Source organism: Aquarana catesbeiana, linkage group LG05, assembly GCF_042186555.1.
Source record: "Aquarana catesbeiana isolate 2022-GZ linkage group LG05, ASM4218655v1, whole genome shotgun sequence".
Taxonomy (NCBI): Eukaryota; Metazoa; Chordata; class Amphibia; order Anura; family Ranidae; genus Aquarana; species Aquarana catesbeiana.
The window spans coordinates 497710330-497729518 of NC_133328.1; the positions used below are offsets into that span (position 1 = coordinate 497710330).

General features: G+C 41.1%; 1 protein-coding gene and 1 long non-coding RNA gene across 4 annotated transcripts in view; one reads left to right on the plus strand and one right to left on the minus strand.

The window, feature by feature from the left end:
- The window catches only part of MAPRE2 (microtubule associated protein RP/EB family member 2), a 337172-nt gene that overhangs the window by 287085 nt on the left and 30898 nt on the right, over positions 1-19189 (plus strand). For all 3 annotated transcript variants that reach the window (XM_073631563.1, XM_073631562.1, XM_073631561.1), the window contains 2 exons: positions 13889-14025; positions 15133-15291. In XM_073631563.1, coding sequence (XP_073487664.1) covers positions 13889-14025; positions 15133-15291 — 296 coding nt within the window. The remainder of the gene's footprint in view (positions 1-13888; positions 14026-15132; positions 15292-19189) is intronic.
- On the minus strand, positions 4514-9208 carry LOC141145151 (uncharacterized). The gene is made up of 2 exons (XR_012244519.1): positions 8737-9208; positions 4514-5421 (listed from the first exon to the last, which is right to left on the minus strand). It is a non-coding gene; the product is annotated as an uncharacterized lncRNA (long non-coding RNA).

Consider the following 19189-nt stretch of genomic DNA (forward strand, 5'->3'; position numbering starts at 1 on the left):
CTGGGTTGGCTTGGAGCGCACTCTCTGCGACCCAAGCCCACCCTATATTGAATAGAGCAGGGATCCTCAAACTACGGCCCTCCAGCTGTTGCAGAACTACAAGTCCCATGAGGCATTATAAAACTCTGACATTCACAGACATGACTAGGCATGATGGGAATTGTAGTTCCTGAACAACTGGAGGGCCGTAGTTTAAAGACCCCTGTATTAGAGCCTCTGGCTCTAATCAGTGCTTCAACAAAACAGCCTCCCCGCATTGGAATCCATGCATCGGTGTCCTGATAGGGGAGGCGGCGATGGACAGGGGGGTGTGGCACCCATGTGCCTTTAATAGACGGGTCGCCCCTGATGGCAAGGGTATATCTTTTTCTTAAACAACACAAGGACTGAATGTTGTCCCTCTTCTCATCTCAAAAATGAGGCTAGAGGTGTGCAAACAAATATCTGAAATAAAGGGTTGTGTGTTTAAGTTTGGCAGTGCAGTGGAATAGTTTTTTCATTATAATACCCGAGTATTCACATAGATCAGTGGAGTGATAATTGTCTAAAATGTGAGGCTACGTTTCACCATGCATCAAGTCCATGTACACATAGTTGTCAAAGCAGGGCCCTTGACACAAGCAGCCTGCTGAGCATCCCCTGACATCTGGTGTAGAAGGTATATAAAGCCAAAAATCTGTAAAGTGAAACCTAAACTGCACTTTTATCCCACTAGAGAGGGAGATAAAGTGTAGGCTAGAACAGGAATTTCAAAATGTGAGCATGTGTTCTTGTGTGTAGGAAAAGAACAGATCCGCAAGAGAGTGAGATTGTGTTCTCATGCCTTTCTCTGCACCTTCTCATTGCATAGCTCCCAACTGTCCCTGATTTAGAGGGACTGTCCCTGATTTGGAGCAATGTCCCTCTGTCCCTCTTTCCTCCTCATTTGTCCCTCATTTTGGTCTGATCTATATAGTTGTATATAAAATGCACTACTTCTCTATTAAAAAGTGTTTCCTAGTGCTAAACCTTTTATCCAATTTCTAAATTGCTGCATTTGTAAATTCCAAAAGCCAAAAATAAAGGAATAGTAGTAGTAAAAAAAAAGCACTTGTGCATTTAACCAATCATTTTTTTTGTACAATTCTCCTTTAAAGGGAGTGTGGCAGGAGTGTGTCCTATACCTACATACTTTTGCTAATAGGTGTCCCTCATTCCCATCTCAGAAAGTATGGAGGTATGTCAGTGTATTCATAATACAGAACAGAAATTTAGGTCAGGTCAGGGGTCCTTTTTGCCCACTGTTCTGCATGACAAATGTTACTGTTTACTTCTCACCAGGAAAGACCTTTACTATAAGAAAAACAGTAGCCAATTAAAGTGTAAATACTGTGCAAATGTTTTAGGCGGGTGTGAAGAAATGCTGTTAAGTAAGAATGCTTTAAAAAAAAATGTATTTTAATTGTCTAACTTTATCAATTTACAAAATGCAAAGTGAGCAAACAGAAGAAAAATCAAAATTAAATCAATATTTGGTGTGACCACCCTTTGGCTTTAAGCCAGTATCAGTTCTTCTAGGTACACTTGAACAGAGTTTTTGAAGGAACTCGGCAGGTGGGTTGGGAACTCGTGTAACTTACCACAGATCTTCTGTGTGTAGGCAGGGTTGTATGACAGCGTGGTCGTTACGTCCTCCATGTTTCGCTCCTTGTTAGGCACCAAGAAAGGGTCAGATGAAATGCCTACCATAAGGTGGGTTCTTCTGGGCTACTCTAGGCACTTTGTACAGGATCATTACTATACACATGGGGTACCTTTACTGGAGCCACGCTCATGACCCGGTAAATGAAAAACATGAATGAACTCTTGTGCATTTAGGAGGTGCACACAGAGCCAATGCCCTCTGCACCTTTCCAGTGTATCACCGCTACCTCACTCCCAGTAATGGTATGGGGTCCGGCCATGCACCTAGTGTGGACGCCATGTGGGAGATTTACTAAAACTGGTGCACACTCAGAATTTGGTGTGGCTGTGCATAGTAACCAATTAGCTTCTAGGTTTTATTGTCAAAGTTTAATTGAAAAATCTGAAGTTAGAAGCTGATTAGCTACTACGCACAGCTGCATCAGATTCTGTGTGCACCAGTTTTAGTAAATCTCCATGTGTGCACTTGACTTGACTTAGCTCTTATGCCGCATACACACGATCGGATTTTCTGACAACAAAACTGCAGATTTTTGTTCGAAGGATGTTGGCTCAAACTTATCTTGCATACACACGGTCACACAATTGTTGGCCAAAAATTCAGAACGTGAGAACGCGGTGACGTACAACACATACGACAAGCCGAGAAAGAGCCAGTGCGGCTCCTACTGCTTGATTCCACACATGCGTGAACTTTTGTGTGAAGGACTTGTGTACACACAGTCGGACTTTCCGACAACAAGTTTTGTTGGCGAAAAATTTGAGAACCTGCTCTCAAACATTTGTGGGCGGAAATTCCGACAGCAAATGTTCGATGGAGCATACACACGAATGGACTTTCCGACAACAAGTTCACAACGAACATTTCCCATTGGAAAGTCCGACTGTGTGTACGCGGCATTACTCTTTTGTAGCTGTGCATAGGCTGAGGGCCTCAGCGGTGTAGATCTGCTCCCATTGCTATTTGAGTTGGATCATGGCCGAAGGAGTGCTGACAACATCTTCCTCACTGGAAAAGGCTATCTCACCTGCCACATGTACATGCTTATGACAGACTGCTAGAGATACCTTCGTTGCCCTTGGTAACCACTTTATCTTCTCTTGTACTGGTGTCTTCATATCCCAATGTGTTTAGTGACCCAAGCTGTAGACTAAACTGTATGTGCTGGTTACTTACATTGCACCCTGTAAGTAACTTCAGACCAGGCGAAAGCAAAATTTCAAAAGCTTTACTTGAAGAATAAATTATAATATTGACAATTACAGGTAACAGTTTGGAATAAAGTGCAGACATTCCCTTAACATCCCTAGTCTCTAGCTCAGGCTTGTGGCTGTATAGGAAAGCGTCCATCTGTACTAGAGTCCATACTTGGCAGAATCCATACAGACTGTGTGTGACCAAGGAACGCCCTTTTGGGTGGAGCCCTTGCCTTTTTTCTTTAGCACACAGGACTGAAGGTTCAGACCCAAGAACACCTGCCAAGAAAAGCCCGGGAGTGTGTTTAACCCCTCGCTTCCCCGCAGCAGTAACCTCTACCTGCCTGGATGTGGATGTAGGCTGCCTCAAATACTTATGTCTCCATGTCATCCCAGACAGACTTAATGATGTTGAGATCAGGGCTCTGTGTGGGCCAAACCATCCCTTCTAGGGCTCCTTGTTCTTCTTTACGCTGAAGATTGTTCCTAATTACATTCTCTGTATGTTTGGGGTCATTGTGCTGATGCATAATACATTTGGGGCCAATCACATGCCTCCCTGATGGTTCTCCAAGATGTTTAGAACAACCTACTTGCCGAGTTTCTTCAAAAACTGTGTGCAAGTGTATCTAGAAGAATCAATGCTATTTTAAAGGGCAAAGGGTGGTCACACCAAATATTGATTTGACTCGGATTTTTCTTCAGTTCGCTCAATTTTTTTATTATTTTTTTACTCGTTATGTTAATTGATAAAAATGAACTAACAACACTTCTATTTCCGAAAGCTTTCTTAATTTTACAGCATTTTTTTCACACCTGCCTAATTTTTTTTGCACAGTACTGTGTGTGTGTGTGTATATATATATATATATATATATATATATATATATATATATATATGTACACACACTGGAGATCAAAACTAGAGAACAACCTACAATTTCCTAAATTTCAAGGTCACTACTTAGTCCTGTTTGAAATTATCTAAACAGGAGTAAAAGAGCAGTTTTCTTGAGCATATTTCATGAGCTACGTATATTTTGAAGCACAGAATAAAAACTTAAATGAGATTTAAAAAAGAACATTGACAAAAATTAGACAACACTTTCAGATTCCTCCCCAGGTATTGGTCTTAATCTGGCACCTTGTGCTAATTTCAGTTATCTGACCAACCCTGTTTAACTGGCAGCCTAACTTTCCAATTTTCACTGACTTTGCAAGATGGTGATCCGTTCTAAACAGGGATGTGCGGTGAGGTCAGTGGCTGGTGAGGCACTGGCTAGTATCAGAGCCGGATACACACAGGTTACATATGCCGCGAACGTTAGCGCGAGAGCAATATTTCTAGCACTAGATCTCCTCTGTATCTCTGTTTTTTTCTTTATGTTCATGGCTCTGCCTCACCTGCCTCCCCTGACTGCACGTCCCTGGTTCTAATGTGACTGAAACCATCCGGCAGCAGGTTCTCCAGATGAAGGCCAAAGGGATGATCCTTTCAGTCAAAGCAAGAGAAGTTTGTCGTTCCTGACTCGGTTAAATTGATGATAGGCAACTCCTATCCTCATATTGATTAGTGGTTCCAAATTAATAATAACTACTGCAGTAGGGAACAGACACAAAAGATACGCTCAGCATCTTTCCAAATTACTGTTCTGCTTTATTATGACGCAATTGAAGGTTTTTATGCACATGATTACGTAGGTATCACATTAATATTACAATTGTACATTTATGGTAACAAGGGGCGTTACATAGGCAGGCTAATTCTAATCAGGACTCGAAAGAATGTAAACATTTACTGAAAACATTATTAGTGCCGTGCACAGTGAGGGCAGTGTGCAATACATACAAAATACAATACAATTATATACAGAACGTACAAATTTCCATTACAGTCTCCCCTCTTTTGATCAATATTTTGATCACTAACCATACCTGCTATCACCTTTAACCTGGAACCTCCACACGCTTAGGTAGAGGTAGTCCTGGCCAAAGAGGCAAAAAACTCCATTGTGGAGAAAATAATAGCTGAGCAACTTTTTCATTACAAAATGACTTTTCATTGTGAAAAACAAATGATTGATAAGACATATTTACAGAGTACTGGCTGTACACTCCTGTGGCCAGAATGGCCTTCTAGCTGAATTGTGGACATGCTGACTTATCAGCATATGTAAACACAGACAATTCTACATATAATGGAAGACATACGAAAGACAAATATGACTTCAACATGGCTAAATATGACTTCAACTACTTTTCAAATATATATATCCCTTACAATTAAAGTAATTGAATCAAAAAGTACCCTAGACTGTGATCACAAGAGGGAAACAAATCAAACACAGAGATTTCTTTAATTTAGTCATTTTTGCAGTGTCTGGTGTGGATCCAGGTGACTTTTCCTTCAAGTTTTGCAAAAACTGTACATGAAATAGATGCTGTATTGAGTCTCCAAACTTTTCCTTATATATATAAATGTCTCTTAACAATCCAAAAGTCACCTGGCTTTAGTTTTAGATCCTTCCAAACTTTTAGGATCTGGAATTGGGGAGAAAACACATAAATGAGTTTGTCAAAAAACCTTAAAAGATCAGCAACATTCTCTGTGAGATCCGAATGGAGGACTTCAGCTGCTGAGACAAAATATTAGCAAGTGAGTAACACACTCCCAAACCAAATCCCATAGGGAGAGAGTCCAACATCCCCCTTAGGGGCTTCATAAAATATAAGAAAACATTCAGGCAAAAGTTTTCTAGTTTCTTACTCTACTTTGTCCGCTACATTGTAGACAGTAGGGGGTGTAAAAATAAAACCGCAAAACTTCTAGTAAGGACTCTCCTATAAAAAATGATTTCCTCTGTTACTCTCTGTACTTTCTGGCACTCTGTACTTACAAACTACTTCTGATAACACTTTTTACTGTGGCCTTTGCAGTAGCATTTGCCACTGGACATCCAAAAAACATGTCCATACAGACAAAATGCATATTTGTAAGATCCTGACTTGGGCATCTGGATATATCTTTTTTGTAATCTCTGGGAGGGATGTTCAGCTTTTGGTAACACCTTTGGTAACAGGTAAAACAAGAAGTGGTATGTTATAAAAACAACTGTGGAGAACCCTGGCTCTATCCCACGCTCATTTACTAAGGCAGCCATAACTGCTTGTGACTGATGACACGGTCCATGTGTCAAGTTGAAGGGAAAAGAGTGGCTGGCAGACATAAATGATCACTTTTTCCAAAGTCCTGTTTCATAAGAAGTTGCCCCCTGTGGACCACTTGTTCTTCTCGTTCTGGGGTCCTTAAAGTTGAATTATTAATCCCAGCTATACTGGGCCAGAACTAGGGTGGAATCTGTGAGTTGCACAGACCCATCAAGTGTCCGGGGCTGTAAATGCAGCATCCTTAGTCACCTGGTCTGCTTCCATGTGTGAAAGTTAATATGGCTACCTCAGCAAGAAGCTGGAAGGCTGAAAACAGCCAATCAAATTAACTTGGCATGCTTGGTTGGTTTACCTGCCGAAGTAAAAACAAACTTCTGGCCCTTCAAATGGAACCAAAAGCTCTCTATATCTCGACTATCTATATAAATATACACTCTTTTTATAGCTCACAGGCTTTGCTAAAACATGGAGCTCTGCTTCTTGAGCTGGGCAAAAAGGATCCAATGACTTTGAATACAGAGTATCTTTCTGGGTGATAAACTGCATACTCAAATCTACAAAAAATGTAATATCTGGGTCTTCAGGGAGTGTGTCCCGCACTGGGCTCACAGCAGCTGATTCCTACACCATCAATTTAACACATGTGGTTTTTCCTTTCTTTTGAATAAATGTCCACATTTTTCATTGTTAGATTTGTACATAAATAAACTCATATTTTAAACCTTTCATTAGACAAACATTTAGTTATCTGTATATTTGCTGCGCAGAATGTCGGACCATTGACCAAAACAATATCTAACTTTGTCTAATAGATTACAATGGCTTGTTTTCTATCATGCTATTTGTGTAAGAACTCCAGTTTCATGTTTCAAAAGACAACTTCTTCCTGGCAATATTATAATAAATGATAACAATACCCTGCGGTCATGGAGAGATGCCCATAAATCCAAAATATTCTTCTGCTTATACCACTGTACTTTACAAGAAAAAGGGGCACATCATTTCACAATCCACACATTCTGCTTTGGATTTCAAAAATAAAAATAAATAAAAACAAAAGGATCAATAATCTGTATGATGGACCAGAAAGCATCAAAAACTATAACACAACTGGCTGCAGGTGGCATCTATCCTAACAGGGTGTGTGGACTTGATGTGATGGGACTGTTATATTTAAATTTTATTTATTATTACTCTTACATCATGGACCGCACATCAAGTTATTATCAAAAACCTTACAATATCATTTTTGTAGAAGAACTTCTTATGTATCCCATCCATCTTGGCTTTGTTAAATATTATGGCAGCTTTATTCCAAATAACAACCTCATCTTAATCTTTTTTTTCTCTCAATAAGGGCTTATTGAATAAATGTAAAATTACAAAATTGTTATCTTAATCTAAACTAATCCCATTTTTACAAATTTCCCCAATAACCTGGATTTCATTTCCAACCAAAGGTTGTCTAAACCAGTTTCAATATATCTATATAATTGTTAAACTCATATTAGAAATTAATACTCATTATTACTTAATTTTACTTAATTTCCCTTTTTTAAATGCACTGTTTCCACTATCAAAGGATATTCAATTTGTGTAATACACGGTTAAATGTAACCTTCATTTTACCGTGTTTGGAAAACAGATTCAAAATAATTGTGATCACATTGTTTACCATTAGATTCGTTAACCCGGCACATTTTGTTATAAATGTTTTGTCTAAAAAACAGAAATTGGCATGGTGTCTTTCCAGCTTATCACTAACCTCTCATCCCAGCCACATTTCTTTCAGGAGAGCACAAAGGAGGGGGTCACATCTGCGTACATGGCACACACAAGCAATAGAACTAAAGGTCCCAGCATTCGCACATACATTTTTCCCATTTGTACACAACATGTGCATATCATTCTCTCACTTTCTTTTAACTCTTTAATATTTCCCTGCCTAAATTCTGCTTTCCTTATTTTGTTTAAATAACTTTTATATCTAGCTTCTATGATTCTATGATCAGATGGGGAGCCACAGTGCTCATCCCATCTTCCCTCTCTGACAACATATAAAGTATTCTGTTTTACCTCTCATTTCTCTGTTTCTGACTAGTAGTGCCTGACCCCAAATTCATCCCACAACTGAACATGAAAATGTCCCTTTCTGTCTAGTGTTAATGTCACCCTTGATCCATCCTGCTCACATAGATAGCTGTTTCTCTAGCTGTTTACTCTGCATTATTCTTAGTCCCTGTGGACCTTGGTAACCCAATTACCTATTGTGGATCTCTGTCAACTTTAACCATTAATCTAGGGGCTCAGTATAGGCGGAACCACACCTTCGGTTCATATATAGCGCTTCTCTTGCGCTGGGCATTTTTGAGGGTCTCTTACCCTTCATTCCCTTACTTAATTCAATGCCCATAATGACTGGCCAGTCTTCTCTCTTCTCTACTTGTGCCTATACCCTCTTGCCTCTAAACTACTTTATCTAGCAGATGTACTACATATACCTGTGAACAGTACTATTCTTCCCTTTCTTATTTATAACACTCCGATGGACAGTAGACAGTGACAACATAACATATAACCACCAATCAATACAGTTCGATTAAGGGGAGTAAAATAGGTACCCTTTGTCCCGAAAATGCCTTACCGATCAAGGAAGTCTGATAACTCAAATGTAAGCAAAAGGCTTACCTCAGCCGGCTGATTATCAGAAATTCCCGGATCGTCTCAAGCTCCTCGTTTCGGATACTCAGGGTCACCTGGAATCCCCTCCTAAGGCAAAGCTCGCCATGCATGACTCGGTTAAATTGATGATAGGCAACTCCTATCCTCATATTGATTAGTGGTTCCAAATTAATAATAACTACTGCAGTAGGGAACAGACACAAAAGATACGCTCAGCATCTTTCCAAATTACTGTTCTGCTTTATTATGACGCAATTGAAGGTTTTTATGCACATGATTACGTAGGTATCACATTAATATTACAATTGTACATTTATGGTAACAAGGGGCGTTACATAGGCAGGCTAATTCTAATCAGGACTCGAAAGAATGTAAACATTTACTGAAAACATTATTAGTGCCGTGCACAGTGAGGGCAGTGTGCAATACATACAAAATACAATACAATTATATACAGAACGTACAAATTTCCATTACATTCCCAATCTGTGATTTCTAGAATATTGCATCTTTACAACGTCACAAACTCATTCAAGTCCCCCGAGAAGGCTGGTCATCAAAGAAAGACAAATACAAGCGAGGATAGGATAATGCGGAGAATCTCAATGGACAGTTGGTTCAACACTAAAGCTGTGATTGCTCGCCAGTTCAGCACTGAACAGCGTAAGGATCTGCTTCACTTGCCTCCCCTGACTGCACGTCCCTGGTTCTAATGTGACTGAAACCATCCGGCAACTGGTTCTCCAGATGAAGGCCAAAGGGATGATCCTTTCAGTCAAAGCAAGAGAAGTTTGTCGTTCCAAATCTGTGATTTCTAGAATATTGCATCTTTACAACGTCACAAACTCATTTAAGTCCCCCGAGAAGGCTGGTCATCAAAGAAAGACAAATAGAAGTGAGGATAGGATAATGCAGAGAATCTCAATGGACAGTTGGTTCAACACTAAAGCTGTGATTGCTCGCCAGTTCAGCACTGAACAGCGTAAGGATCTGCTTCACTTGCTTCCCCTGACTGCACGTCCCTGGTTCTAATGTGACTGAAACCATCCGGCAGCTGGTTCTCCAGATGAAGGCCAAAGGGATGATCCTTTCAGTCAAAGCAAGAGAAGTTTGTCGTTCCAAATCTGTGATTTCTAGAATATTGCATCTTTACAACATCACAAAGTCATTCAAGTCTCCCGAGAAGACTCGTCGTCAAAGAAAGACAAATGCAAGAGAGGACAAGATAATGCGGAGAATCTCAATGGGCAGTTGATTCAACACTACATCGATCTCTCTCTATTGCCTCTCAGTTCACTGCCCCTACAGTTAGAAACACCTCCCTAGGGAACACTTAACTCCTTGATCGCCCCTAGTGTTAACCCCTCCCCTGCCAGTGACATTTATACAGTAATCAGTAGCTATTTTTAGCTCTGATCGCTGTATAAATATCAGTGGTCCCAAAAAAGTGTCAAAAGTGTCCGATCTGTCCACCGTATTGTCGCAGTCCTGCTAAAAATTGCTGATTACTGCCATTACTAGTAAAAAAAAAAATAATATGAAAAATGTCATAAATCTATTCCCTATTTTGTAGATGCTATATCTTTTGCGCAGCCCAATTAATTTACGCCTATTGTTATTTTTTTTTACAAAAAATATGTAGAAGAATACATATTGGCCTAAACTGATGAAGTCATTTTTTTTGCGGATATTTTTTTATAGCAAAAAAGTAAAAAATATATATATTTTTTTTATAGTGCAAAAAATAAAACACACATACCTGGATCACTATGTTTAGTTTCCAGCTCATATGGCTTTATCCATGGCCAGGATGAACCAATTGAGGCCTCTAAGAAATTCCCTACTCAGTGGGTATTCCCCTGTGTGATAAATAGAGGCATAATGTTCATTTCCATTAGTGCCACGGAGCCAATGAGAATATCAAGTCTGGACCACAAATGTACAGACCAGGGACCTACAGACCAGGAGTACAAAGAGGTTTCAATAAATACCTGGCATCCCCAGGCTCGCCGTGCGTCTGATGTCTCGTCTTTTGCAGCTCTGTTAAAAACAGCCTGCGGCCAGGTCTATATATGGCGCCAGATGCCCGCGTATGCACATGGGCTAGGCGTCATCAGGAACAACTGTTTCCAGAGCACACGGCTAATAGGGCCAACTGTTTTCGGAGTGCACGGCACTGCCCCACGCAGAGGTGGGGCGGCGCCATGCGCTCCAGAGACACCCATGCACGATCAGGGCAAACAGCTCGTAGCAGGACATCCCTCTGGAGGGAGGGGGAATCCCACCCCCACTGATACCGTGCAATGCAATGTGCCTGTGCCTGGAGAGCACAGAAACCCCCTTTGTGCGCCAGGTAGAGAGCAACTGCTAAAAGTGGCAGACCATCCCCAAAACCTGCTCGGCCTCCCATAGGCAAATAAGAGAGAGGGGGAAGACTTGTCCTCCCTCTTGGTATACATAAATTACACATTTGGAAAAATATGTGCATTCAAATGCATATAATGGCAGTACAATTGTGATAATGACAACATGTCAAAAAAATCGAACAAGGGCAAAAATGGGGGTAAAGGAAGAGGACAGATATTGGTCAAAACAGCCAAGGTAATTATACCATATCAGTGGACTAAATATACCCAAAGATGTTAAATGGAGCAGAAAGGCAGGTGGAAATTTAGTTAAATATAAAATTTAATTTGAAAGGGAAAAGGTATAAATGAATATAAAACTGAGTATCTGGAAAGGCAAAAAAAGGACAAACAGGAAATGTTCTTCATTTTTAACCTAGGAATTACACTAAGGTGATATGCACCTTAGTATACCCTATGGATGTGACATAACATCTACAGAATCCAAAAGCTGACACATATACAAAGATCATTCCTCCCATTCCACTGAAGAAAACCCATCTACAAAGGGGCGATAACTGGCCATATCATTAAGACCAGGGAGCGAGGTAGCTTCTAGATGAATTATCTAACGTGTTTCACGTTGGAGTAATATGCTATTCCAGTCGCCACCCCTATTGCTTGGATGTACCAGATCTAAGATCAGGAATTTAATGTGAGGGAATTTCCCAGCTATACATCCCTTACATGCCTGCCTAGTGGGAGATCTGGGTTTGATGTCTTCGTACTTAAGATATGTCTATAGGCTCTTTTGTGGAATTCCTGTTTAGTTTTGCCTATATAAAAACATCCGCACTGGCATGTCAAAAGATATACCACACCAGTTGTCTTACAACTGGCATAATGAGTCGGTCTGAACATCTTCCTGTTTGGAAGTTTAATGTTGGATCCTATATGCATATATTGGCAATATCCACATCCACCACATCTGAACATTCCTATGTATTTGCAGGGGTCTTTTCTGAATTCCCCCATAAATTCACTATGGACAAGAAGGTCTTTTAAAGACCTTGTCCCTCGGTATGTTATAGAGGGGGTCTCAGAGATAAAAAGATTCAAAAATGGGTCGATACCTAACAGATGCCAATATTTGGATATCATTTGTTTAATTCTTTTATGTTGTTTCGTATATCTTGTAATAATCCTCAATGTTTCAGGTTGTGATTCTTTTGATTTTGTAGAATCCTTTTTGACAAAAAGTAAGCTTTGTCTAGAAAGTTTGGTGGCTTTTTCCAAACAGATTAAAGAGTTACCCCATTTTAGCAATCTGTCCATCAGATTATTGGCCTCCATTTGGAAAGTTGCATCATCTGAACAGTTGCGACGGATACGCAGATATTGACTGAAAGGGATAGACCTGATTAGTGGTTGGGGATGTGCACTACTGGGATGTAATATCGTGTTACCCACCGTGGCTTTGCAGTAAAGTGAACTTGTAAGTGTGCCATACTTTTTCTTTTTTTATAGCAACATCCAAGAAATGTATTATATCTGAGCTATGTGTCATAGTAAAGCTCAGATTACATGTGTTATTAATTTCCTTGACACATTGATGGAGTAGTTCAACCGATCCATTCCAAACAATCAGAATATCGTCTGTATAGCGATACCATATCATGATGTTATTGGTAAACTTGGTAAGACCCTCATCTGCAGAAAGGATTGCTCCCATTCCCCCAGGTACAGATTAGCGTAGGATGGTGTTCAGCAAGTCCCCATCGCTACGCCCTGAACCTGGAGGAATTGGGAGCCATCAAAGGAAAACACATTATGTGTAAGTATGTGTTCCAATGAAAGAAGCACAAACTCACTGAAAATACGGTTGTCTTGGTGGGCTTGGGATATAATGTGTCCAATGGCTGAGATGCCCTTATACAGTTACATGGCAGAGTGAATGCACATATTTATCAGAACCTTCTTCGACAACATGCCATTACTTCCCTGCTTTCATCAGCCAGCAATTTTCATGCATGACAATACCCCCGTTACACAGCAAAACAGGTTTCTTGAAGCTGAAAACATAAAAATAATGAAATGGCCAGCCCAGAGTCCTGATCTAAACCCAATAGAAAACCTCTGGAAAATCCTTGATGAGAAAGTTATGGCCAAGAAACCCACTTCAGTCACCGAACAGTGGAAGAGACTGGAGGAGTGGAACAAAATCACACCAGAGTAGTGTGAGAGACTAGTGATGTCCTGTGGCTGCAGATATGCCAAAGGCATTCAAAGCAAGGGCCTGCACACTTCCTACTAATTGTTGATTGTTGTAACCTTCAGAAATTTTAATTGTAATCTTTCTCCATGCTACAGTCATTGCTGTTCTCTAATATTTATCATTGTGTTTTCTACAAAATAAAGTTTTTTTTCTTATTGAATTGCCTCGCTTATTTTGAAAAACACTGTTCTATTAGAATGGTATAGCCACAACATAAATTCCATCAAATGTTGAGCAATGAAGATTACATTATTTCTGAAAAAATCAAGTGTTTATAAATTGTTCTCTAATTTTGGTCTTCAGTGTGTGTGTGTGTGTATATATATATATATATATACTGTGTATGTGTGTATATAAATATATATATAATTGGCATCACCCAAAAATCAGTCCAGCATATTAATTGATTACATATATGTAATCAATCCATAAAAATATCATGTGTTTATACTTTACATGCTAGTTAGTATGCAAAATTGTATTTCTGTCAATTATTTTATGTGATATATTATTATAGCATAATTTCTTTGTTTTTCAGGAGCTGCAAAATCAAGTCCAATTGCAAAACCGGGTTCCACGTCATCTCGTCCATCATCTGCAAAAAAAGCAGCTCCAAGTTCTTCAGGAAAAAGTGACAAAGATTTGGAAACACAAGTTGCACATCTTAATGAACAGGTAATGCAGTCTCTATAGTCTGTATTGGAAAGTAGCTTTATTGTGCCTATGCACATGCAAAAGTCCCAGCCACACAAATTAGTCTTGGGACATAGTAGCACAGTGTTGTGCAAAACACAGCAGTGGTCAAATCTAAACTATATTTCTAGAGTCCAAATCTACTGATCATATATGATGCGTTAATATGTGTTAGTTCAACGACATTAACCATTCTGCTTATTTTCTATTGAGCGGCTAAATAATTTAAACTACTGCACAAATCTGGGGCTCTCAGAGAAAATCAAATAATAATTGTGTACATTTTATTCCCTCCAATTTAATACGTTCTCTGAAACCACTGTGATATAAGCAAAATTATTGCTCTGTAGATACAACCAGAAGTTAGAGTACATGTCTCCAAAGAGAGGGGAAGGCCCAATTAGACAGTTGTCACCAGAACAAGTGAATAATTTCCCTTCTATTTCTGTTTAGGTGACAGCTCAAAATTTTGGATTTTCCCCCGCCTTCAGTCCTGGAGTATTTCCAGCTTTCTGGGACTGTAGTTGGGAGATTATCCTCCGCTTCCATTACGGATGTAACAGACCTTGACTGCTTTCCATATAATCCTGTGAATACTCTGCTGGTTGATGAGAGACATGCAGAAATGCAGTATCACTTGCCCTCTAGTGGATTCTCTGTACAGTATAGGGATTTATAGAGAACACACTTCAGCAGGTGACATAGAAAGACTGTTTAAAAAATTGACTGGGTAATACTCCTTTGAAATAAAAGGGGATAATAGTTACTTATGGTCATCAGATATATTTACTTTGTTAGTAGAAAGACTAAAGATCCCACCAGATGCCTACAGAAAAATATGTGCGTCTTTAATGAATATTGATATCTATGAGACTAAAAAGCTGTTAGAATGTGAGCATTTAATGTCTATTGATATGTCTTTCAAAAAAGATGAAAGCTCTTAGAAAACGAGTCTACATCCAAGTCTGTTTAAATCATGATCTATCCTAGCTAAAATAATTTTAAAGCCATTTGAACATTTTTGTGTATATAATTTTTTGTCCTGTATACAAACGAAATTTGTGTTATTTTCATCTAATTTAACTTTAGGTGCATTCATTAAAGCTTGCCCTTGAAGGAGTAGAAAAAGAACGAGATTTCTACTTTGGAAAGCTGAGGGAAATCGAACTTCTTTGCCAGGAACATGGACAAGAGGGTGATGATCTTGTTCAGAGGTTAATGGATGTCCTCTACTCTACAGATGATCACGTAGGTGTATGCTCATAAACGCAAAATGTCAAGACTCTGAAAAAGCAGGTTTAGTGGTAGCAAACCTTATCAGTCTTTTTTTCCCCTAATAACTTTCAATACAAATGAACTTTTTAGTTACTTCACTGTTACTCCCTAAAATATGAGTGTGTTGGGATGTTGAATAACCATTTACATTGATCATTGTTCATACAAAGATATGCAGCACAAATGATTGAACAGATTTACTTGCAGTAATCAAATATACAAGGCAGTTAGTGTAATTTATGGCAAAAGTGGGGCTCCAATGACTTTGAATGAACTACCTTCACAGCTTTATGAACGCCACAAAAACAGTATTATACAATTTAGTACATTTCCCTTTAAGTGCCACCCCTTATCCCGCAGCATCTCTGGATGCGCATCACACATCTCAGGAGGCTACAGGATCAGTCTCCCTGCAGTCCAGGTTTCACACATGTGCAGCAAGGAGTCGGCTGTGAGTGATCAGGAAATCGCAGCTTACTCCCAACTCCAAGATGGTGGCACAGAAGATTGGAAACCCTGGGAAACAAAACATGGAAGACCATGTTGGATCTCATGGACTGCTAAGTATTCGTTTCTTACAAGTCAGTAGCTATAGAACTTGTAGTTACTGACTCTAATTTTCCCCTAGCCAGGTGAAGTTAAATAGGCACACAAGTACACAAGTTTATTTATTTTTACTTTAAAGTGATTTAGGCCCAGTTCACACTGATGCTGTGCGGGAACCACCGCGATTCCTGTGCTCTCTGCGAACTGCTGTGGGTGTCAATATAAAGTTAATAAAACCCCCAAATCAATTTGCAGAACTCAGTGCAGATTGCATGGGTCTGAACATCCATGCTATCCGATTCCAGTGCGGACCAAAAAAGATGATCCTGCACTATTTTGGTGTGAATGCGATGCAAATTTCTATGGCTGAATTCGCATCGCACAGACATTGCATGTGAACCGCTGACAGGTATAAAGTGCAAACACCTGCAGCAGCTTTTAGGGCCTTTGCTCAGTGTAAATACTGGGACATTTTGATTGCACATTGCATTGCTGAAGCTTACCAGCTACTTCCTGCCTCCCACATATACCTATTGGTCAGTGTGGCAGCCTATTACAATGATGGCCCAATAGGAATATACACAGCATAGTGTAGGCAATCAAGCTTAAACACTACCGCAAAGTGTCCAGAATTTGGCCTCCTGCAGAGAGGGGGCACTGAAAGGCACTACAGCAGGGATAGGCAAACTTTGAGAGGTGGAGATCTACCTGGAAAACATGGAGGAGATCAAAGATCACTGAAGTGCGGTGCCCTTTTTCTTTTTTTTTAAAGGAATTAACTAGCAAGCCCCAATAAAAAGACGGCATGAAGAAAACTTAGAAAATAAAATAAAACTAAAGTTACTGTAGAAAAAAAAAAACTTGGCCTACCTTAAAGAGGAAGTAAACCCTGATGGGTTTTACTTCCTCTTTATTCCCCTGCAAAGTAAAAGCATATTGGGCTAGTATGCATCGTATACTAGCCCATTATGTTTCACTTACGTGCAAACAAAGCCTGCATTGTCCCCGAGGTCCCCGCTGGTGGCCGCATCCATCTTCACCCCTCTTCCTTCTGGGGCCGTGCACTCCGGCTCTGTGACTGAGCCGGAGTAGGGTGACGTTCGTGGGAGCCGACGGTCACGGCACGGGCCCTATAGAAATGGCACGATTGTGCCCTTTCTTTTGTGCGCATGCGCCGATGACGTAGGCGCAATCATATATAGTACATTTCTCCTAAACCGTGCAGGTTTAGAAGATATTTCCAGTACCTACAGGTAAGCCTTATTATAGGCTTACCTGTAGGTAAAAGTGGTGTGTAAGGGTTTACAACCACTTTAAGATTTAACTTTGGTGAGAAACTCTGTATTCACTTTTATTCACATTTTTTTTCATGTCTGGGGAGTAATTGGTCACCCCCACAAGGCTGATGCTGGAACATTTGGTACTGCAGGCTGATTTGCTCAACTAGTTTCAGGGCCTGGTTATCTGCTCTGATTTCTGGCTAGTCTAAGTAGTATGTAAGGCATTGTCCAGGGGTTAATAGTAGGTAGGGCAGTGTCCAGGGGTCAGTAGTAGGTAGGGCAGTGTCCAGAGGTCAGTATTATGTAGATCAGTGTACAGAGGTTAGTAGTAGGTAGGACAGCGTACGGAGGTCAGTAGCATGTAGGTCAGTGTACGGAGGTCAGTAATAGGTAGGGCAATGTACAGGGGTCAGTAGTAGGTAAGGCAGTGTACAGAACTCAGCAGTATGTAGATCAGTGTAAAGAGGTCAGTAGCATGTAAGGTAGGGTGACCAGATGTCCCTGGTTTCCAGGGTCAGTCCCTGGACTGAGGTAATGTACAGAGGCCAGTAGTATGTAGGGCAGTGTCCAGAGGTCAGTAATAGGTAGGGCAGTGTCCAGAGGTCAGTAATAGGTAGGGCAGTGTCCAGAGGTCAGTAGTATGTAGGGCAGTGTACAGAGCTTAGTAATAGGTAAGGCAGTGTACAGAGGTCAGTAGTATGTAGGACAGTGTACAGAGCTTAGTATTAGGTAGGGCAGTGTACAGAGGTGAGTAGCATGTAGGTCAGTGTATGAAGGTCAGCAGTCTGTAGAGCAGTGTACAGAGGTCAGTAGCATGTAGGGCAGTGTACAGAGATAAGTGGTAAATAGGTCAGTGTACAGAGGTCAGTAATATGTAGGGCAGTGTACAGAGGTCAGTAATATGCAGGGCAGTGTACAGAGGTCAGTAGTAGGTAGGGCAGTGTACAGAGGTCAGTAGTAGGTAGGGCAGTGTATAGAGGTCAGTACGATGTAGGGCAGTGTGCAGAGGTCACTAGGATGAAGAGAAGTACATAGAGGTCAGCAGTATGAAAAGCAGTGTATAGGAATCAACAGAGCAGAGGACATGGGTCAGTAGGGCAGAGGACAAGATATCAGGAGGACACGGTACTGGGGGGGGGGGGGGGGGGTCAGGAGAGCATGACACTGAGGGTATAGGAGGGCAGAGTACTGGGGGGGGTCAGGAGGGTGTGGTACTGGGTGGGTCAGTAAGGCATGGAACTTGGGGGGGGTCAGGAAGGTATGTTATTAGGGGGCCAAGAGGAAATGGTACTTGAGGATTAGGAAGGCTGGGGTGTCAGGAGGGCATGGTATTGGAGGGGTCAGAAGAGTATGGAATTAGGGGGTTAGGAGGTCATGACACTGGGGGGGTCAGGAGGGTACAGTACTGGGGGGTCAGGAGGGCTGGGGTGTCAGGAGGGCATGGTATTAAGGGTTCAGAAGAGTATGGTATTGGGGGCCAGGAGATAATAGTACTGTGGGGTCAGGAGGGTGCATAGTTACCAGATGCAGAGTAGCATAACGAAGCAGCATGTTCTGGCACTAATCCCCGCCTGCCCTCCACTCTCGTCCATCCCACAAGCACCTTGGATGGATTGGCAAGGAGGTGGGGCAGTGGGGAAGAGCTCACTATACGCAGGGCTCAGGGAAAGAGCTCGGGCACGTTCGTACAAGAGCGGAACACGTCTGAGCTAATTTGGAGGCAATCAACGCCCCCCCCCCAGCCAATCATACGCAGGGGGTGCCTCGCAGGCAAGGATTGGCCGATCGCACGCCTGCTCTGCTCTGTAGAAAGTGCTGGGTTGGAAAGGCAGGGATGTCTTCGCAGGCTACCTGTCACCTCCCGGTGGTCGACAGGTAGCTCGCGATCGACAGGTTGCCAACCCCCGCACTACAGAAACTGCTCTTTTTTATTATTTATTTTTGTTATAATGACAGAATCGCTTTCATGCACAGTCCACGCAGACTTCAGCTTGTAAACATTGAAAGGAAAGTGTATGGCATGCATCCTGGCTTCAATACCCGGT